The following is a 23,680-nucleotide window of genomic DNA, read 5'->3' on the forward strand; positions in this document are numbered from 1 at the left end:
CCCTGAAGCAGATAAGGTGGGTTTTTAAAATCACAAAAAAAGCCTAAAACATAATTAGGAATTTTCAAATGAATTACATTGTCACCAAAGGCTGAGAGACAATGAAAACACACAGGGAAAGAAATATCTTTAGTTAAACACTAAAGAAACCTCTTGGAGGACTGGTAAAATACACAGTTTTGCAGCTACTCTGACCTGGGTTGCCAAGAAAGAGCTTCAGACCATTTATCTATGCTAGATGAGTATAACTATAAGGGTAGCCAATAAATGTACTTCTCACCTCCACAGATGCAAAGTTTGTTTTGGTAAACAAAGTACTCTTCATATGAGTACAGGTTGTACTACCAATGCAGCCCTAAAATCACAGTCAATCCACAACACTGTATTAAGTTCACTGAAAGTACATCTCCAAGCAAGTCCTACATACAGTCTGAAACTACTCAAAGAGCATTAAAACAAATGCAGAAAATTATGAACTCTAATTGTATTTGCCAGAGCAGCAGATAAGATGCAGTGAGAGCATGAAGGCATAAGCAGAGCAAGTTTGACTTAATTTTTTTTGATTGCAAGAACCTTGTCAAGAGATAATTTAAATTAAATTAATTATCTTTTTTTTTTTTTCCTCCTCCTAATACTGTGTTACCACTGAAAGACCTTACCTGACATTTTTATAATGCCAACGTTTTGACTAGCTTACCTCTGACACCAAGGTATCAGGTAAGTTTCTATAAAGTATCTACCACTCCACTGAATACACCACATGCCCTTGGCCAGTAAGCCTGAATCACTGACTTGTACTATGCATTCAATTAGTTTGTGTTTTTTGAAGGCCCAGAAGCACCATAAGAAAAAGACATTCTAACCTGATCTCCTTAATAAACAGCACAATATTTTGGCTTACATTTTTACTTTGCTGTCTATTAATGAATTTCACAAAATATGATGAAATTCAGGTTTAAGACTTGCACTGTTACAAACTCCAGAACTCTCCACAGCAAAATTCAAACCTAGCTTGTCTAAAGCAGAGCAAAGCAAAGCAAAACAAACACTCCTTGGGATAACTAACTGATTGCTCAATACATTTATTCATAAGACAATGTATACCAGCATTTTGAAACATAGAAAGTCTCCCCTTTGTTTGGAAGGAGTCTCTGTGCCTATATGCAGATGCAAAGAAAAAGGCACATATTTTCCATGATGACATGGGGGAAAAGATTTGCCTTCTTGCTCCCAGTCTCTCTCTATCAGGCAGGTTGGCTGCTCAACCCCTCCCCCACAGCTGATTCCTGCTAACAACATGCACATCTTTCCAATAGACCTTCTCTGTTAAAATGGAAGAAGTGAAAAATAATGCACTTATCTTTTCGGATTTGTCAGTCCTATCCTCAAATGGATTTTATCGTCCAGTGCTCAGCACAAATAAAATTTCTTTCAACTCCATTTATCTTCCTCAGATGCAATAGGATTATATATAAAATTTTTCTTCAGTCTTTACCAATATAACAAACCTCTCTCTGCCTTTTTCTGCACCTGTTTTCCATGCAGAAAATCCTAGCTTTGCTTTCTGAGCCACAGCAAATTAAATGAAAACTCTTAATTTTCAACAACTGAAACCTTTCTGTGGATAGTTCATGCAATTCCTAAAACAGGCTAGCACCAGAAAATCCTGTTGGATGGATTGCAAAATTTTCTGCAAACATAAAAGATTCTTGGTTCTTCCTGATCCTGGTTGATTACATAATTTGCTGCTGATATTTTAAATTCAGAGAAGTCTCATGAAAGCTCACCTAATCCTTTCTTTCTTTAGGTGAGTTCTTCACATTATCAGCGGGTACTTCATTTCACAAGCCTGCCATGCAACTACTACATTTAAAATTAACTAATGGGAACAAAGTCTTACGAAGAAATGGATCATCTTAGGTAACAAAGCTCTCACTCAGGAAAATAACACACTTGCAGTGAAGTGGTTTGTTATTTTACTACCTGTCTTTCAAATGCTGTAAAACCAGGGTAATAGCTCCAAAAACCCCCTTAGGGGACTGGTCCAAACTGGGATCTGAAACCAAGGGTTGAGTAAGCAAGAAATTGTTGAACAAAACAATTATCTTTTCATTTGCACATGCAGATGGTTGGAAAAGATGAAAGAAGAGAAACAGGAATGCCAAAGGGATTGGAGTGGCAGAAGACAGATACACGTGTATGTATACTCAGCACAGATGCACAAAAAAACAGAACTGTGCAAACAGGACTGTATCCCACTGCTGCTCTCTCTTCCAAAAATCACCAACAGCTCTCAATGCTGCATCCATCTAACAGACATACCGCCATTTCTCTGGCAAAAGGAACGGCAACCTTTTTTTATTTTTGTCCTTAACTAAGACTGCAAACCAAAACCAGTATCTGTGAATTCTTCATTAAATGTCATGCTGAGACTGTAACAGCAACATCTACAATATGTTAAAAATCCAATGACAAGAGCAAAGGATTTGTGCACAGCTGCCATTCCACTCCGTTCTCTGTCTGCTGAGCCTCAGTGGAATGGCATACAAGATCAAATGTCAAAAATATGTTGATGACAGAGCTACATGCATCCTCATCTAGGTGAAAAGAGGCTGACATCCAGCTGCCTACATGTCTGGAAGGAATAAATACAAGAGGAAAGAGTTGGTTCAAATTTAATTAAATGAAGATGGTAGGAAGAAGTACTGGAAAAAGTTTTTGTGAAATAGCAAACAGCAATTTCTTCTCAGCCCATGCACAGTTCAATACAAATTGGTAAGAATTCACTTTGGCTCCCTTCCAACTAAATTACTTGGGCAAGATGATTGCACATAAATAATCTCATATGTAGAATCATGTTTGCTATAATTTCTTAAATCTAGTTAAAACTACATACCAAACTGCACCAAAGCTAACAGTATCTACTGTGGGGCAAAAAGGCTCAAGGCCTTACCTGAACTGCAAGAGCTCTGCTCTCCAAATACTGGACCTCATACTAAACAAAATGTCTTGGCTCTCAGTTTCACATCCCATTAAGTAAAAACATCCTGAAGAGATGTCATTTGCTTTTTCTTCACACCAGTCTGCTAAAAGGGACGGTTAAACATTGCTCCCATGTTTAACCATCATGTGAGATATTAACACAGTATCTTATGAAGGATTCTAATGAGTTTTTAGTTTCCTCTAAGCTATGTCTTAGCAGACTTCAAGCAGACACAGCTGAATTGGTTAACACAGAAATGTATCTAAGTCTTACAACAAACTATTTCCTGCACATTTCCACATCCATACTCACATGTGCACATCTCTGCAAATCTTCATGCCATCTGCACCCCCAAGGTTGTGCTGCAATTACCAGTGATGTTGGATACAGCTCTCTTTACAGTACCCTACATAAGCAATGTTTACCAACATGGGTTTTGGATATTATCTGTTTTCCTAAAGACACCTGACAGAATCTGCCAATACATAGAATATATAAACTACTAGGTCTCAACCAGACAATTATGCTCCACTCTGTTAAAAGGAGGAACTTCCCATTTCAGTCAAACAAGGGCTCTGTTTCCATGTCCTTTTCCTAGTATCAACAAGTGCCTGCAGTCTGTGACTTTGCATGGCCTTTCAAAAGGCTAAAAAAACATCTATGTGGTTTGACTTCTGCCAAGAGTGAAAAATTTCTTTGGGCAGTAATTGGATATATTATTTACAGTTCTACTTGGAGTCATCAGAAGATCACTCTGTTGACCTGAAGATGTCAAATATTTCTTAAAAGAAGACCCAAGGGACCATAGCAACACATTCTTCAACAACACAGCAAGAAGCTGGTACTTTCTTGTACACTACTCTTGTTCTCAGAAATATGTTAGTTCACATGAACTCTTTCACTGGGGGCAATGTGTTGCAGTAAGCCATCTCCTCATACCAATTTATTTTCACATGGCCAAGGTTTCTGATAAAACTAACTTGTGCCCCAGTGAAACAGATGTGCAGGGTGTTTGCTTTCAGGATTAAAGTTTGGTTGCTTACGGCTGCAGCAGCTTGCACAGCTCACCCAGAGAGTCAGTGAGTGACCTTTGCAGACAAGGCTGGATACATTTTACTGACACTTGCATGAAGCTCAGAACGCAACAGCACTCAGGAAAACTGTGCATCTTTTCACCGTGCATTGTACTCATTAAGAGTTAATATGCTAGAACAAAAAAAGCTTGGCTTTGTGCTAAAACTCTGCAAGTCTTTCTGTTTCAGGCCCTTCTTCCTGTGGTATTTGGAATGCTCCATCTGTTTACAATGGAAATGTACAAATACTCTGTTCCATCCAGGCTATTGACCGACCACTTAATCAGAATGTTTCCCAAATAGCAGCAGTCTTGTCAAGAACTAATTCTGCATCTCCACAGCCTGAATTTTTCCACATTCAAAGCAAGTGCAGTACTTGAGATGGGGATTGGTTAAGTCACCTTATCCCCACAAATTATATGATTTGCCCTTCAGCTCCATGTCAATCAAATTTTTCTATCACCTACCTCACTTTTTGTAGCTCAAAAGCTACTTTCAAGGTTTCACTTTAATTTGGATTCCAGTAATCACGTTTTGCTGATATTCCCAAGTTATCTTCCTCTGGGTAGAATGAAAAACACTAAACATTGCAAGGGCATCAGCATTTGTGAATGCTAGAAATAAAACTACCTTCTGGCTGCCTTTCTCACTAGTACCCACTGCTATCAGATCCAGGGCAATATGATCCTTACTCTTCCCATGTTTCTAAGGACCTTCAGCTCCATACAAGAATCTAATTTCACATTCTTCTAAGTTGTTTAATGTCCATATATGCTGGGAAGCACGTGGAATTCAAAAATCACTCTAAACCAAATAGCTTGAAAACAGACATGCTTTATTTAGAAGTAAATTCCACCTATGTTTTCAAAACAGGCTACAAAACCTATCCTTACTCCACATTTGGAGTTCTGTCTCCAAGCTTTCTATCTCTGAAACTCAAATTGCAGACAATTGCCAGCATCACTGCTATCTGTACCACCCCCAAACTAGATATCTGCTAAAAGCAATTCCTTCCCTGTTCTCTCCAGCTACAGATACATTTCAGAGATTTGGAAAAAAATCCCCCAAGAACACAAGCAACAAACACTTGATGTTCATGCATATCCCTCCTGTTAAAAGTCAACACTGCTAGAAAGATTTTGTTTTTCAGACTGAAGTTTAAAAATTGTTCTTTAGCAGAGTGAGGTTTCCATGTGAAATGCTAATCAGCCCAATCTGAAGGGAGTGAGCAGAAAAAGCATAAACCTCTACCTCACAACTACCACATCTGATGATAATTCATGACTTTATTTCTGAACAAAATTCGTAACTGTCAAATCACGACAGCCCTGACCTGTTGTGAACTCTACCCAATCTCTCTGAAACACTGGCAGCAAGATGCATTCAGACAATGTACTCTTGTACCACCAAGGTGCTCCTTTAGTACAATCCAAAATAGCTGTAGTTCTCAGAAAATTGCATCAACAGCCAGTGAATTTCTACCACAATTAAATGTATTAAAGTTTCATGTAATAAAATTAATTAACTGCATCTTCAAATCTCTCTTTTAACAGCAAGATGGAAGAAACTCTCCAAGCAATAGAAATCTGCATTCCATTGACTGCTAGTAAAGGATGTGGAAGAAGGGTTAATCTGAATCAGAAATAATCAGAAATAATCATTGCACTGGTCAGCAGCAGCTTGGAGGCCATGTTGCCAAGCCTTACTCTTACAGCTCACTGACTGCAAATCCAAAGCCAAGAGGGAGGCAGGGAGGAAGGCAGGCAGGCAGGCAGAAGAACTGTCAAACAATTTATGAGAATTCTCAAAGAATATAATGTAGCATTTCTTTTGGGAGTTTTGGAGTAGGGTATAATTAAAATATCCACAAAATATTGCTTCAAACATGGCTCTGACTCATTTTTAATTAAGAGTTTGAGTAACAAGTACTTTGTATTACAAGCTGTTGGCAGAGAGGCAACAAAAATGCTTTCTGATTCTTTCTAAGGTGCATATTAAATTAGATATTAAAGAGTACAGTTTCACCAGGTTTCCTAAACCTTTTTGTTCTGCATGCTGGCCAAGCTATAAAGAGATTTTCACTCAACTGAATATCAATATATCAGCTGTGGTAAGGTCAGTGTGCTAAGAATATGATGAAGTTTCCTACTTAAAACTCTATTTTCATTTTGCATGCCTTGAAAAGCATTACAAACTTATGAAGGAGTCTTACTGCAAAATTCAAGGCAGAATAAATACCTGTGGTGGATGCACTAGTTTTTACAACTAGACATAGGAGCAGTATTAACAAAATTGACAGCTGTATGCTTTCTAAGCTTGGTTCTGTGGACTGCACAAAGACAACCAGCAGCACACCAAAATGCTGAAACTGTATTCAACATCACTCAAGAGGAAAGTTCTTTAACCAAATTAATTCAAACTGATCTAGCTGTGACCCTGTCACACATGCATAAAGCTCCAAGTCCAAAGCTGTCAGAAATAAGATATTTTTAACATCTTTAAACATTATTTGGAATAGGGGAAACCAGCAAAATAGTTAGCAAATCCTGCTAGACTGGATGGATTTCAAAACGTGGGGGAAAGGTTTTGGAAGCTATAAATACATGTGCAAGAAAGATGAAAAAAGCAACCTTTAGAATACATGCAATCCATCTGGAGAAAAAAATCCAGAACTACAGCAGATGAGAAAGACAGAAGTGCAATGATGTGGAGCAAGTCTGAGAAGCAAGAGTGGGAAAAAATGGTAGAAAATTTTCAGTGCAACAAAACAGCAAACCCCCTGAAAACTAACCCAGCCCTCAATGGTTTCTGACTGCATAAATAAAGGCTGCTATCCAAAAGGAAAATAACTACCCTCTGTGGGCTTCTGGTAAAACTATGCTTATCACATTATGTACATTTAAACACATCCCAGAACAAGGGGGGGAAAAAAAAAGAATAAAAAGAAAATAAAGGTTTTTTGGAGAGAGTTCAAAAGAAAAAAAAAGAAAGTTGTAAGATTAAATTACAAGAGAAGATTAAAGAATACAAAGCATTACTTCACTAAATGGTGACTAAGAGCAGGGGTACAAGCATTTGAAGACATGGAGATGAAATATAAATGAAACATTTAGACAGTGAGCTTGCTGATTTAGCTGGCTACAGAAAAATGTCTCCAAAAGACAAGGGCTAGAAGCCATAGCAACTGGAGCTTAGAGCAAATGTAAAGGAGAGATGAGAGGAAGATGTGATTTTTGCTAATAGGACTTCTCTGTCTTAACTTATGATATGGTAAAAAGACTGTAGGAAGGGCTACTCCAGTTTCTGGCAGAGAAATATATGCATTTCACTAGGATCTTAAAATAGATGAAAAAGAAACAGTACTAGGGCAAACTAGAATTTTCAAAAGATCTTACAGGATAGCGATTCCATGTACTTTGTGATCTTATATCCATGCAGCTTTTACCAACTTTACCTGTAAACCAAATTGTACTTTTTTTCTTAAACACATTTTAATTTCTGTCTCTTACTTTGAGAGGCTTGTACCAGAATAGTAGCTCAGAACCACGTCTGAAAAAGTGCTGACTGGTGCACCAAAGAATACCTTCATCATTTATCTTCCCTTGCCTTATAATATGGAGCAGATCATGACAACAAACAAGAGTTTCAGATCAGGTGAATCAAGGAATTTCACCCAGCAACAAGTCTGTCCCGTGTCAGGTCACTAGACAAATGCCTCACTGCAACCCTTGTACACTGAGAAAACAGTGTATGGCCAAAAGTAATAATAATTAGAGAGACCTTTAAGAAAAAAAGAAAAAAAATTTAGAAAAGAAAACAACAGGAAAAAAATATTTCTCATGGAATGAGTTCCACAATGGTAAAGTTATCCCTCAAAGTGAAAATTCTGAAGATTTGTTTTTCATCTCCTAAAACAAGTCACCTGAATACATGGTCTAGAACTTGAATCCAACCCAAATTTCAGCTTTAGAAATTACTTAGTTCTGACTCCGTAATTCTCTTTGTGCATTATGAACTAGACATGGCTTTTATTACCTAGAACTATCACGGAACAGCTGTTGTGTTTCACTTATTAAGAAAGCAAGACACATATGTTCTCAACTCTGGCATTTAGTGAAAAGATGAAGGTTTTCCCTCAGGTACTAAACGAGTCAAAATGGATCACAGTTCAGCTGCCACACAAAGCAGAACATAAAGATAATTCCATTGCCAAATATCCTTATATATGCATTAAGAACTAACTTATAAATAGCTGGCAAAGCCTGTTTGGGAAAAGCATGGTCAACTTCAGTTTGCACATAGGATATGAAGCTTGGCCCCTACCCTTCCTGAAACTGTTGATGGTTGCTGTCCCAGAGGTCAGTTGCTTTTAGGAATGATAGAAAATGATCCTGAAGCCTCAGCTGATATGCTGCCTCAGCAAAATCAAGTGCAGTACCACAAGCAAGATGCATATTACCTGAAAAGGTACAAAAGACCTACTAGGTCCTCTGAATGATGTCTAGCTCTAGGAATGTATTACAACACAGAATGTATTTGTTCATCATCATATTTGAAACAAGAGGAAAGTTTCACAGTTCTGTTGTATTTACATGCTCCTGCCACGTTTGCATACGTCTGCAATAAATTCCTTTGTGTGTTTATTATTCAGTGTTTCTGGAGCGTTCTGTCTCTGTTGTAAGAGCCCAACAACTAACTACTAGGCTGGAGCCAAACACACACAAGCAGGATACACATATACTCACCCTCATAGAGGTTTCTCCACCATGGGGCTGTTGCAGCCTGAAAACTTGAGCAACCATGTGTTCTGTAGTGGGGTGCAACAGGATACGTCGGGAAGCCAGTCCCACCATAACATATCTGCCCATTGGAGACAGGCTCACAGAAATGGCATTAGGTCCTATGAAGAGAAGAGGGGTTATTTCTCTCATGGGTTAACATCCTGCCCCTTGTTTCATCCTCACATAATGTATGCCATATTAATCTCATTCTTACAAGGGGTAGAGAATAGGGAGACCTGCACAAGTTACAAATTTTATAAGACATTTCCTTGTTGTAGGTGTTCTGTCACTAAGACAATGAAGTCCTTTAAGGAATTAAAAACTATTGTTCAGCAGCTCCCCCATAGCAGCACTGTACTAGTCCAGACCATATCACAAGCCTCTCCCCAGCAGTACTGTGTCCGTGGCTGGTTAGACAGCCAATCACATGTTTCCTGCTGCTACAATTACTGATGCTCAATCTATTGCATTTCTTACTGATGGCTGAAGTTCTGAGGTTGTCACACCCCCTCCCACCCTGACTTCTAGCTGTATGCTTACCAAATCGCTTTGTGTATAGCATCTCGCCCAAGTTGTGGGGTGCCAGAGAATACACAGCCAGTATTCCTTCATCAGGGAAGCCTCTCTGACTGCTGGGAATGAAGGCTGCCAGCAGCTGCCCGTCAGCAGAGATATCACAGCTAGCATCGTTGTAAATTTTGCAGTTTTGGACAAGCACATTCACAGAGGCTGCAAAGAAAGAAATGAATAGTGATTATAGTACTAAATTTGAACAGAATACAGTAAGATGTAAACTTAATGTTGGACAATGGACAGTACACGCAAAAGGCACTCAAGACATTTAGCTTCCTCCAGAAGTTTATGAAATGTTAAAACCCTGATTAATGTATAACTTGCTCCAAAACGGAGATAAGACACTGCAATGAGCCCAGGAAATTAAATTTATTCACCTCCTGAAGCATTCAGCCAAGAAATAATAGCAATTGCACTTTATCAAACACTGCCCTTTGTTAAGCATAACAGCATCCTTTGCAAAGAACAGCACAGTTTAAACAAGTCTCAAATCATGACACTGACAAACTCCAGCAGCATTCTCATTAGAAACAGTATATCTTAATTCATTTCCCCTTCTCTCGCAGAGCGCCTATTTCCACTCTTCTCATCTCCAATAAACAGGAGATGAGTGAAAAACTCCTCCCTGCAGATACAGACATTCATTTCTTACTGCTGACTTCCATACTCATCTTGGATAAAGTCAGTGAGAAAGGGCAGAGACTCCTCCAGCCAGTCCTCCATTTAATTATTCCAGTATCTGAGACACTCATGCATGTCAGTGAAGTAACTGTACAGCAGATTAGTGAGCAGCAATCCACAAAACAATATTTTATTTTAATCCCTGCTGGTAAATTGCTGGGTGACCTCATCCAAGTGTTTTCCCTTCATATCTCACATATGAAGACTACAAGCTCTAGTACAATGAGGTTCCAAGCCTCCAAGTACCATCTACACCAACAGTTCAGTGGCACCTTGTTAAGACATGGCTGGAGTGATGTCTACTCTACCAGCCTAACCTAACTGCAGTTCAGTTTTTCAGGAGGTTTGAAGCTGAACCTACATATACTATTTTTGGGATAGGGAAATTTCAGGTTCTAGTATTTTCAAACTCAAGAGTATAGAGATATTAAAAAATAATAGAAATAAGGCCCACGTTTGCAATATAGAAAGTTTGCATGGTAGAAGATGGAACATCCTGTCTCACATGTTTGAAGCTACAGCACCATGTAGAACACTGTTGATTTCTACAGTCCAGAAATGATCTTCAGATGAAAAAAAACATCAGACAGACCATGCTTAGCCCAGAAGAGACCTTAATATGTTCAGCTACAATTGCAAGCAAGTTTATGAAGGCATTTCTTAGTCAAGATTCCTTATTAGTTTAGCAAGGAATAGTACCGATGGCACCAACAGTACCATTCTTGTACTAACAGTACAAGAATGCTTTGTGCATATTTCTGAAAGCCCAAACTTGTAAATAAAATTAAGGCTGTAACTCAATACTTCGACAAATCCTACCCCTTGTTTCCAACACCTGCATAGAAGAAATCTGCATCAGGGAACTGCTATGAGAAATTACTGATTGCAGTCTAGGTCATTTTTTAACCAGAACACTTTCCCAACCCAGTACACCCCATGGCTGCATAGCTCCTTGCAGCAGCACAAAAAGTACTCATGAGAGGGAAGCAGACAGGACTGCCCTTCATGCAGCATTGCTGATTTAAAGCATTCACTGAACCTCATCTTTAATTCTTCTGGTCTCAAAGACCTTTCTCCTGGGAACTTCTTTCCCCTGTGGCTGAGTATCAACTTCTATCTACTGCTCCATTTAGGAAACTCTGATGAAAAAGAAGATGAGGATTAAAAGTGGACTATGTAATTACATTCTGTACTAAACCACCTACACCTGTACCCTAAATTTATTCCACCAATTTTTCAGTCTTGAAGCTGCTAAAAACAGTAATTTTCAGCCTAGTATAAACAGAAAAGTGCTGAACAGAAAAAGGTAAATAATTGTAGTCACTATCAAGGCTACAATACCAGTACATGAAATATACATGGCCCTTAAAGAACAGGTGGTTCAAAAGATGACAAAATTCCTGAGTGCTCAGTCTGAAGATAGTTGAACAGAAAGACAAGAGAATTTAAAGATTAAAGACTATACTGCTTAATTAAAAGAAATGGATAGAATTAAAATGCATCCTTTTAAAAAGAATCTAGGCTTTATTTAAATACTCATTATGTCACCACGAGAGAAGATGGGCATCAACTCAACACAAGAACTGCAGTACGTGCTGCGAACCAGCTAAAGGATACATGACAACAGCTTGTACCATTGCAATCCCAGTCAAACTGGGAGGATTCCTGCTGAGTGACTCATTCCAAAACCAGTCCTATTTATACTCTAGGAGCTCTAGGTTGTGTTGACAGTGGAACTCTAGGTTGTGTTGACATTTATATACTTCTGCTTCAGCCAGGAACTTGAAAACATGAGAGAATTAACTTTGGTTATTGTAGCAAAAACTGAGCCATTACCCAGTGTAAGAGTGAAAGTGACAGCAATCCTGAACTGCACTAGGGAGCACAATTCCAGAAGAAATATCAGTGCTGGTACACAGCCTTGTGCTGAGACCACACACAGGACCCCTGGGCACAGTTTGGGCCAGCCACGTTCAAGAGCGATTAAACCCTAACTGATAACATGGCCAGCAAAGACGACTGGGGAAAATGAAACATTCATTTTATGTTCAAACAAACACAAAACACCAACACCACCCCTCCCAAATAAAGGGAGGGGAGGAAATACAATTGTGTACTGTATTTTCAAAAACTACAGAAAGTAAGTGCCAGAAAAACATCAGTTTTCTACAAATAATGTTGAAAACTGATCACTGCTCAGGTAAGTGGGTAAAAAAAAGCATTGAGTTTGGAGATTAAAAGGTTTCAACAAAAATAGCAAGATTCTAGAACAGTCTTTTCAATAGACATTAAAGGATCAAAGAATTTAACCAATTATAAGACAGAATTTTAGGAACTACAGTATGTGATTCTCTAAGGCAACAGTGAGCTTCTCTCCTTGGATAAGGGGTCCTTTCTCATCAATTCCTTTGTAGTGGTACTCTAATCAGCAGTGTTGTAAAAAATTGAGAGAAAAAAATGGGGGTATGGGAACATACTAAAAAGTAAGTATTGGGACTCTCACAGCCACAAGACTTTACTTAAAAGAAAGCCAAGCAAAAAGACAACAAACAGAGCAAAAAAACATAGCACACATACATGCACAGCATTGCTAAAGATACATCTATGAAACATTCCCACCACCAACCCTGCAAAAAAACTTTGATTATTGGGGAAAAAAAACCCAACATAGTGCAGTCCATTTCTGGGGGTCTAAGAACTGTTCTTATTCCTATTCTGCAAGATACAAAATTTTGTCCTGCATCTCTGGGGTCTGGCTGCATTTTCCATGAGATAGCCAAGGCTTCTCAATATTCTTAATTACTGTCATTTGATGCTCAATATTAGAAGTCACAAGGACATAGACTTGCTTCCTCAGAGCACAGGTATGGGTGTCATTTAATCATAGGATAGTTTGAGTTGGAAGGGACCTTTAAAATCACATCATTTCAACCCTCCTGCTATGGGCAGGGACACTGATGACATCAAGCTGCTCAGGGTCCCATCACACATTGCCTTGAACATTTCCAGGGATGGGGCATCCACCACTTCTCTGGGCAACTTCTTTCAGTATCTCACCACCCTCCAAGCAAAGAATTTTCTCCTAATACCCAACCTAACTATTCCCTCTTTTAGTAAAGATCATTCTCCCTTGTCCTGACATTATCTGCTCAAACAAAAAGTCTCTCTCCACTTTTTTTCCTAATATCCATTTAAGTACCAAAAGGCTGCCTTCTCTTCTCCAGGTTAAACAAAACCAGCTCTCTCAGCCTGTCTTCACAGTAGAGGTTCAGCAGCCCTCTGATCATCCTCATGCCCCTCCTGTGGATTTGTTCCAGCAAGTCCAGGGACAGATCCTAAACAGGACCTATTTAGCCCAGGGACCATTCTGTACTAATGAACTCCTGCTTTCAAAGAGGTACAGGAAGTTATAGAGAGGAAAGATACTGATTTCTCTGTAACTACTGAAAAATCATGGTCTAGAGAATCCATGTTCTTCTCAGCTTTTGAAGTTTGTTTTAGTTTTTTAATCCAATGCAAACTTGGATATTCCTAAGATAAAATTCCACACTTTAATTTTTGCAAGTTAAGAAATGTTTATATTCTGTACCATTTACTGATTTGGAGATATTGCCATGTTTTGTATATATCCTCACAGTTCCATGGCCATTCCTTTCATTTCCAGGTTTCTAATTCTCTTCCTCATCTAGGATTTACTGTATGTCTTTTACAACAATGTTGGGTTTGGATCAGCAGTCACCCAGAGTCGATCACACAGCACATGTTCACTCATTTTCTATCTAAAGGATTTCCCCCTCACACCTGCTCCTTTTCCAGCACAGCAAAGAGGTTTTTGGTGAGCAGTCCACAATGAAGACCAACATGAATGGATATCATCTTGTTTTTAAAGTTTGTTGCATATATTGAATGTCTCTTAGCAAAACATAATATGTGAGCCTTCCTGCCAAAAGAGAACTGTCCTTCCACCTTGATGTGTGCTGGGAACATAAAACATTACAGATGCAAATTGTGCTTAACAGGAAAGAGTGCTATTTATTTCAGTCTTTTATCACCTGATTAACACTGGCATTATTGTTCTTTGCTTTGCCCTCGTTTACGAAGGATGAGGATTCAAGTAGCACCTACATCTGGAACCAAGAGAGCCTACTGTGCAAGCAGAAAAAGTCTAAATATGACAGGTGGAAATCTCAGCAAGGTTTCATTTTAAGGACAGCATTTACAAGGTTCTCAAGAGATGAGAAAGATAAACATACCCATGCATTCGATAAACCCAGAGGTTATCTGATTTCTTTGAGCTTGCAGCCTGATCTATGAAGATGAAGCCAATAAGGAAGATTTTAGGGGGAAAATTATTGCTATTTTTGGAAAACTACTGCAAGAAGACTGCCCTTTCATCTCCTGTTTTCTTTTGTTGTTAATGCAACCACAGAACTGACAAAACAGATCAAAAGAAACATCAGAGAACAAATTAATCAAGCTGTTGTGCCAACTTGGACATTAATTATGCTTGAAGCTGGGGAAGGCCTGGAATGCCAGCAGCAGTACCACTGTTTGCCAAAGGAAAACTGCTGGACTATCATCCACTCCTAGCCACTCTCAGAGATAGCTCCCAACTCTCCTAACAGCTGCTCCTATTTAAAAATTTGTTTAATATTTCTTTTTTCTTCTACTAAGCTACCCTGCATTCCACTGTGGATCAGTAACTATTGATCAAATCACCTTCCTCAAGACCCAAGCAGTGTTAGAACAGGATGAACTCACTCCAGATTCCTAAACAAGACTGGTTCAACACCAGAAACTGAAATTATCAGCAGTGAGTAGCATGAGAGAAACTACATTAAAATATAAACAAGAGAGAAAGCCTTCAACTATATTATGAAAAGCCTATATTCTACACTATTTTCAATACTTGGTTGCAGGAATTTTAAGGATATGCAACACTCACTAGAAGAATATTAAATAAATGCAGAAATAGCAGTGTCTCTGCTGTCAAATAAATTCTCCACCCCAATGCTGATATGACTGACAATTTCAATATAAGACCGGGTCATGTTTATTTCAGAGCTATTAAAAGCAAAACTGGCAAAAGGAGAGAAGAAATCTGAAGCAATCTTTTTGCATTTTGCAATTAACAGAGAAAGACAGGGCTGATACTAAAATCCCACAGGTCCCTGCACAGCCACGTTTCCAGGACTGCCAGGATCTGCTTTTGTGTGCTCTTGCTGGACTGAGCCTCAGGGAGGTTGCTGCTGCAGAGGCACACCCTGAGCCCAAGGCTTCCAAGGGTGCTGGGGCCCAGACACTGAGATCACAGGACTGCGCTAATCTCACTGCTGTCACCTACTCAGATGCATCCGCTTCAGTGGAAAACATCCTACTTCCAACTATCCTTTCTTTGTTTAATTGTTACAGGAAGAAGAGCTGCTCAGAGATGGAGGTTGGCCACAGAGTCATTGCTTTGATGGAGAGAGGAGCTGGCAGGCAGTCCCAAACTTCAGCTGCATCATTTCATCTGCCTGAACTCCAAAGCAGTTGTGGCTTAAGCCAGTCCCAGGAGGTACAATAGACCTCTCTGTGTAAGCAGATTATCTCACAGGACCACCTCTGAATTACAGGAAACAATGGGAAGAAAAAGAGGAGCTACTGAAGTCACATACCTTACTGAGAAAATATTTTATTTTCAATATCATGAAGAATCACAAAAAACTCATCCAATTCACTGCTCCTCATTTGAGAATATGAGAATCCCAAATATTCTGAGCTGGAAGGGACCCACAAGGATCATCAAGCCCAACTCTGAAGTGAATGGCCCATATGGGGATTGAACACACAACACTGATGTTCTCAGCACCATGCTCTCCTATCTCTAAGCCGTGCACCTTGGCAAACTTGCAGCTTGCCTTTGTTCTGTGCCTAGGCAAGCTTGGCAAATACCTGGCTTAGTATAAACACAGCTGCTACATCTTCATACATCCCTACTACACCCTGGCAGAAGGAGATAAGGTTAACAGACTAGAAATGCCAGGATTGCACTCAGCATATAAAAGAAGAGTAAAAATGAACATTTCCAAATGGTCATAAGACAAAATGGACAAGCCAAAAACAATGAAGCACAGCATGGTGAGTCGGAAGGGCTGGGGATGGACTTGTAGCTGGAATGTGGCCCACAAGAAGGACACAATGACGACAGAAACCATACCCACTTTCCAGCTAATTGGAAGCTTTTTCAGAATAAAAGCATCCTGGTAGGTGAAAGGGAGAAGATTGAAACACTGATGTATTGAGCAGCAGATGGTTCCTAATTTCTATGGAATCTTATAAATTATAAACAAACATCTTATGTTGGGGTTTTTTTGTTGTTGTTTCTTTTTAATTAACAGCCTTCTCCTCAGCAGCCAGATGAGGCAAAAAAATAAGCTATGAGCAGCTGAAGCACTTTTCAATCACTCTACACCTCGCAGAGAAGTCCCTACGAATTTAAGTTGCTTTCCCCTCTGACTTCATCTTTATTTTCTTCCAGAGTCTGGCAGGACCTCCAAAAATATTGCCACCATGTGGCAAAACTTTGCCTTGAGCAGCGACCCTTACAAGAAACCAGGAGGGAATATGGTCTGGACGGGTGATCCACACTGTTCAAAGGGATCTTCCACACCACAGAACATCACACCCAGCCTACAAATTGGGGGTCTGCCACAAGGGGCCAATCGTTCTTTGGGAATGGGATGGGCACTGGTCAGTGGGTGGTGAGTTGTGCACCATTTGTTTTCCTTGGGTTTTATTCCTTGCCTCACTTCCCCTCTGTCTCCTCTCACCCTTCCTCACCCCCTCTTTTCATTACTAGTATTGCTATTGTTATTATTAACTTTATTTCAATTATACACTGGTTTTATTTCAACCCTCGAGTTTTACCTTTTTCTGCTTGCCCTTCCTATCCTGAGGGGGCAGGAAGGAAGGGAGGAAGTGGCTGCATGGGGCTAAACCATGACAGCCAGACTGGGTGAAGCTTTCAACAATCTGATCTATTGAAAGATGTTTCTGTTCACAGAAGGGAAGGTGAATGAGACAATGTTTAAAATTCCATTACAGCCAAAACTATTCTTTGATTCTGTGATTTTGATTCTCTGCATCTCTCCTACTGCAGTGCCACTATACATTCTCCTTTTGTGGGTTCTTTAAGCAGCAGGACACTAAGCCACAGAGACATCTATTGTCAAATATGCAATTTCTGGAAATGCAGAACACACAGATCTGGGACTGAGAGCTCTTCTCAATTAATTTTAGTGACTACCTGTAAAAGCAGAAGTCTTTCTGAAAACAAAATCAATCCCTGTTCTCCCTAAAAAAGTCAATCCCTTAAAGTAGAACCCAGTCTGCTTTTGCTGAGAAATCAAGCAGTGAGTTGCATATATGCACAGAGATAGCCTAAGCTAAAAATCACTTGCACAAAGGAACATTCATGAATATCCACCTCTTATCTTCATCCCAGGCTGCCACAAACATTTCTGCAGCTGTGCAACAAGCTATATCAGGATCGCATTCTGGGTTAAAAATAGCCTTTCTAGTCAAGTTAGTTTTAGCCCTGAAAATGTCATTCTTTGATCAGCTGACCACAAGTATCAAACATGCTTGTGCCTGCATAAGGAAGTCTTTTCCAATGTGAGAGCTAGCTTATGCCATAGAACACATATGAAACTGTGGTCTAATTTTCACGAAATGAATGAGAAAATAAATTAAATCAGCAATATTGCTCAGATATTGCTCAAATACTGCTGATTCAAAAATAGCTTTTACCTGAGAAACAGGACTAATCACTGCTTTTGCAAATGACTAGAAGGTACATCTAGTTCCCTGGGCTTGTAACACTCTGGTAAGCAACAGACTAGGGTCCTGATTCCCAAAATGTATTGCAGCACTTTAACACACACTGATGTGAGTAACTTAAGAGTAATCACACACAGTTCATGCACAGGTTCTAATTTAAAGTTATAAAGACAATATTTCTCTAGGAACTTGTTAGTAAGAGAATGAAGACATTGAATACAGAATTCTAAGAGAATGGTACATGCCTGTGAAAAGGCTCAAAAAAACAAGCCCTGTTTGCACATGGATTTGCTGATTGCAAGAATACTCAAGGTAGATGGAGTGGAACAGCTCTACAAGCTTTGAGTCAACTTCCTCAAAGGACTAAGCATTTTACAGTTCCCAAAGCAACACGACAAACAAGACCTGCAACATACAGCTGCCTTTGAAAGATCCTAGAGCTCACCCTAGCTCTGGTTAGCATAGACTTAAAATAAGGCACTGGAATCTTTTCCAACTTACCATTGCTGATTTCAGGCAGATCAAACTTAGTGAAGTCCCACCACTGCAGCCGGTAGGTGGTGTTGGCAATGTTGCTGGCCACAGCTGACTGTCCATCCCCAATCACAGCACCTACAGAAAAGGGGGAAATAATTAGCAATTTAACCTCTACAAGAATAACCAGGAGAAAAAAAAAAAAAGCTGGGGAGACAAAACCATAGAAAACCTTTCAAAGTCCAATACTCAAAAATCTAGATTCTTAAAGTAGCCTTATTTACAGAAATGGCAGCACATCCTCAATAAGCTACAGAGAACAGGAAATTAACAGGAAAGCATCTCCCTGCAACACATTTCTGAAAGAAAATAAAGTTGATAAGAGATAAGAGTTGCCCAGGAACACAAGGCAAAATCCTAATCAATTCATTTGGTGCAAATGCATTCTACTTATCAACAGTGAAGCTGCATTTTCAGAGACCCAAAACTGTCTAGTACAGCTATGAAGGTATATCAGAATACAAACGGAGGAAAAGCACTGCCCTGGGAAATTACACAGATTTGTGGACATAATCACTGCTCCTACTGTAAACTTCACTCAGAAGACAGAGGCTGCTTACAGTATTTGTCACATAGTAAGGGTTGTAACAACATATGGGCCTGGAAAACCTAGGAGCTGGCCCTTTGCTTCTTTGTGTGGTCCAGCCTACAGCAGGCAAGGACTGCTCTGACACCATGACCCTTCCTAACTGCCCAGGGTTTGGTCAGCAGCCTAAAATCAGAAGGTTAAGCATTATTCTTCAGAAACTATCATAAAGAACCTATATTTCCCAGCACAAAGGAACAGCCATTGGTTACTCTCAAGTCAGCACACATTTGAGAAAGCTGAGACACATCAAATGGGATTCCCAGGGAGACAAACAGAGACAAGAGACAGCTAATCCATGGTAGTACTACAGTCAAAAATGTCATGCTATTTGCAGTCTCTAAGGCCTTCATGGACAGGCAGCCCATGTCCTACACACACATCCTGGCAACCAGAGAAATTCAGCGTCATAGAATTTGGTAAGGGAGAGCAAAGCAGGATCACTGCCAAGCACAACTGACTAAAGGCAAAGCCTCCAGTGCCTACACAGTCTGGATTTCAGCATCTCCCCACTCCAGTGGGAAGTACACAGCAAAGTCAGTGCCTTCACTCTCCTAGAAGGGTTGGCTCAGGACACTGCTGCCACAGCAGCAGTAATAGAAGAGACATCGTTTAGACAACTCTGTCAGACACCTGTGCAGAGTTAAGAGCCTGTTAACTGCTACTAAGTTAAACTGGTGTGGAGGAAGATGGAGAGAGCAGGATGGCTGGATAGTTATTTTTCTTATAAAATCCCAAAAGATCACTCAGGCATGAGAGGGGAAGGGAAGGAAGAAGGGAAAGGAAAAAAAAGAAAAGAAAGAAACCCAAAATGCCTGAACACACAAACACACCAACAGGTTTTTTGCTTTCTCAGCAAAGCAAAGAACAAGGTGCGCAGGGCAAAGTAAGTAAGCAAATTCTAAACTGGTGCTGATAAACAAATACACCAAGAAAGCCGTTTGAGTCCTGATTTTTGCTTCTAGGGAAAGCTCAGAAATATACAAAGAAGAAGACTTCTGAGCAGACAGCTTTACCCTGTGCACTCAACTCTGTCAGGCCTCCAGCAATCAACCAACCTCCATTGTACATTTGCTCCATCTCTGTACCTGCCTCTGTCAGACATGCATGGATCACTTGGAGAGCAAAATTAAAAACATTTCCATTGCTGTAACATATGCCCAAGGCCTTGTTTTCTATATCCCTCAAAACAAAGGACTCCTCTGAAGAGAAGATATGCACTGGAGAAAGCATGTTCAATGAATTAATGAAATTATACTTGGCAACCAGAAGTAGGACAATTAAATTTTATGTTGCTTCATCTTTAAAAGTCTTCTCACTGCAAGCCTGGATTTGGTACACAAAAGCAGCTCTTCTACTGTCTTGCCTTCAGCCCTCAGGAAGGGAAGAGAAAAACAAGTGCCCTACAAATGTGAAGCAGTGGGACTTCCTGCAGGGAAACAGTAACTCACATCACAAGCAAGGTAGCAGCTGCCTTATAGGACCGAGTCAGGCAGGGAAAACACACTGTGAAGACAGGCAACAGAAGTTCTACAGAGGGCACATAATTCCAGAATATTGATCTTATTACGGATGATTGTTACAAAGTTACATCATCTGTTTTGCAATGAGAACAACCTTCATAGGTGTAACAAGCAATATATAAAATGGAGAACTTACCTTAGGAGAACAATCATGCCCTCCCTCTACATCAGAGAAGCTTAGCAAAATCACTAACTGCTCTACAAACAGTAAATTCATCTGGCTCATACAATTGCTACACCTACTGCTAAAAGTACCATAAAAAGCAGCTGGCAAGCAGATTTGATCTTTTTTCTGTAAAATTTCTCATCTTTGCATCCCTTTCCCTGTAAGGTGAGGAAGATGCAAGGTTTAAATAAACACCATAACTAGCCTTCAAGTTATGGTGTACATTTGAACCTTTCACCCTCTTCACCTCCAAAGACAGTCACATCATATGCAGAGAAATTAACAATGGAAAAAGCAGTACTGCCCCATATACAGGACAGCCCCACACAGATTTCAGAGCCAGCACAAGCTATCGAGTAATGCTAATGCTTCAGGTAACAGATACCTTTATCAAAAAGATTAGGACACAGGCAAACACAGTTCTTAGTGTGAAAGGTCATGTTCAGAAAAACTCGGTCCATTTCTTGAAGGCTTCAAACCTGTGTAACTAACATTAATCAGAAACCCATGATCTACATCTTTTATTAAGTAATTATCTCCACTTATACTAATTAAGTAATTGAGGAGTGCAATTATTAAATTATACCTATATACATATAACAAAGTGTAATAACATTTGTATTACAAGTCCTGCCAGATGCCTCCCACGTGCATGCATGCACTGTGCTACAGTAAAAATTATTAAAAGCATGTAAACATTTCAGACAATGAATTAAGGGAGGAAAATACCCTGTAGCACAGAAATATGCCATCCTAACCTGTGTTGTCCTCTTTGGCTTATGGGAAATATTTTAGACCACACCTGGAAGACTGAGAAAAGTTAAAATCCTCACTAGAGAGCTTTTGTTCACCGTGCAGCATGAGAATTCATTCTCAGCTGGCTTTGCCCAGTCAGGGTTTCAGTCTGGATGAGAGGAGAAGGTGCTGTTGCTTGTCAACTGTATGTAACCTAGAGGCAAACAACACAGTGTATCTTCTTAAATTCGGGCAGCAACAGATCAGCTCTTACAAGGAGCTGTTCTCACCAAGCTCCTGACAGTCCTGATTCCTGGGTCTTCCACTGTTTGATGGGATCACAAATGACTGCAGTGGTACCCAAGGGTCTTGGGCTTGTCATCCTCACGAACAGAACAACCTTTTTCTGCAGAGATGATCTAGATTTCAAAATGCTGAAATCCAAAGCAAGGACCAATTGAAATGCAGTGAATGTAGGTTTGATTGGCAGCTTTCCTGCGTCTGTCTATCACTGCGTAATAAACACTGGATGATGGCAGAAATGAAGATAAATGCTTTCAGCAGCCCCCCATTTTCCCTCCACCACCCTGAACTCCATCCACCCCCACTCAGCACATGACAAAAGAGTTTAAAGAGCTGGGGGGGAAGAAAGTATTAACAAAGACTTTAATAAAAAAATCCTCAAATCTTTTCTTATAGGCCACCTACACGTGACAGATATTTATCCATCAGTCTCAACCTCCTCAGAGGATCCAACATATCTTGGCATATGGAGAAATGAACCTTTGCCAGTCAACTATTGCTCATTTATGAATCAAGCCATGCAAGCCAATGTCTGAGTTCAGACTGAAAGGGAAAAGAGGGGTGCAAAACCAGTTCCCTTGGCATTCCAGCACTCCCTCAGTGAAAAGTAGGCTAACTTCAGACTACTACTATCAAACTTTCAGAAGAACAACTAATACTCTAGAGCTACACAGGCTTTGGGGTACACATTTTCGAACATGAAACATCTACATGGTATGGGAATTTCTTTTCCATGTATTTAACAGAAACCAGAATTCAATTTTTTTTCTAGGCTAGATCCTTTAGCCTTAATTTGTTAGTGTCTGGCAGGTCCCCTTGTAATAAGAGAAAAAATTTATTATAATGCTTACAGATAAACTGGAGGAAGCTGGAGAAACCCCTTAGCTAATTTGTGACTCAGTTTGAGGGAGTGATTAGTCCCTGGTATAAAATTCCCCCTAGATTAGTACTTGAATCTCAAAGCATGAGTACCTTTGAAAAGTAATTTCTCTTTATGAAACCATTTGCAACTGTAGCTGACACTGGGTTAATCTATACTTGTAGAAAGGATCTGTCAGAACTGATGGGTTTTACTTTTACTTATTCTAGATTTACTACAATCCAGGCTCCAGGAAGTCCAAAACACAGAACAAATCAATTTGACAAACCAAGGATAAGACATTCTGCTGCAAGAATACACCAGATTTTCTCAATCAGTTCTGAAACAATTTGAACTCCAGCAAAATGATTACTAAAGTCTAGTGGAGATGCAACATGTTCTTATACATTTCCAACCCTCAAGTATTTTATGGGACAGCCTAGTTTGGGGCACTACATTTGAAGACAGCAAATTTATTAAATTCTGAACGTGAATTTGGTAAGTCCCAGTAAATCTCTGTTCCAGGCTACCTCAAAGGCACAGCCTTTGAAGTGGATGAGCTATCTATCTCAAACTGGGCTAATGCTGTAGAAACACTATGCAGAGCAACCCGGTATTTTCAACCATTTCTTTTGCTTGTTCTTCAATGTACAAGCAAGCTGTAAATAGGAAATGGACAAAATGATTTTCATGAATGGATGCACAATATGCTACTAAGAGTAGTTCAGCATACGCTAAGCACTGAAAGGATCTTAGATTCAACATTAACTGAGAAAGCCTCTAAGAGGTCTATGCTCTCTGAAGGATGAAACCTCAAAAGGCTATTATTTTTTCTTTATTCCAGATGTATAAAATAAGAAGAAATGTAATTTCCCATTCATGTTCATTCCCACTGCAAAATTTCCTTTCAAAAGGGGCAAGGCTTAGCATGCCAAGTTCCATAGACGTATCAGCTATGGGAATTGGAGCAGGGCTCAGCTGTAGGTAAGTGAAGATGACCATCTTAATAGGAGCCAGTCAATTACCCAAGGGGTCCACTTACATTGAGAACAATGCAAACAT

The 23,680-nt window shown here is 39.7% G+C and overlaps 1 protein-coding gene across 1 annotated transcript in view; it reads right to left on the bottom strand.

Annotated features, from left to right (window-relative positions):
• Positions 1 to 23,680, bottom strand: part of AMBRA1 (autophagy and beclin 1 regulator 1) — a 126,062-nt gene that overhangs the window by 32,924 nt on the left and 69,458 nt on the right. The window contains exons 12-14 of the mRNA XM_058026874.1: positions 18,414 to 18,524; positions 9,378 to 9,566; positions 8,802 to 8,956 (exon numbers count right to left, since the gene is read on the bottom strand). Of these exons, the coding sequence (XP_057882857.1) occupies positions 8,802 to 8,956; positions 9,378 to 9,566; positions 18,414 to 18,524 (455 nt within the window). The remainder of the gene's footprint in view (positions 1 to 8,801; positions 8,957 to 9,377; positions 9,567 to 18,413; positions 18,525 to 23,680) is intronic.

Source organism: Melospiza georgiana, chromosome 6 (assembly GCF_028018845.1).
Source record: "Melospiza georgiana isolate bMelGeo1 chromosome 6, bMelGeo1.pri, whole genome shotgun sequence".
Classification (NCBI taxonomy): Eukaryota; Metazoa; Chordata; class Aves; order Passeriformes; family Passerellidae; genus Melospiza; species Melospiza georgiana.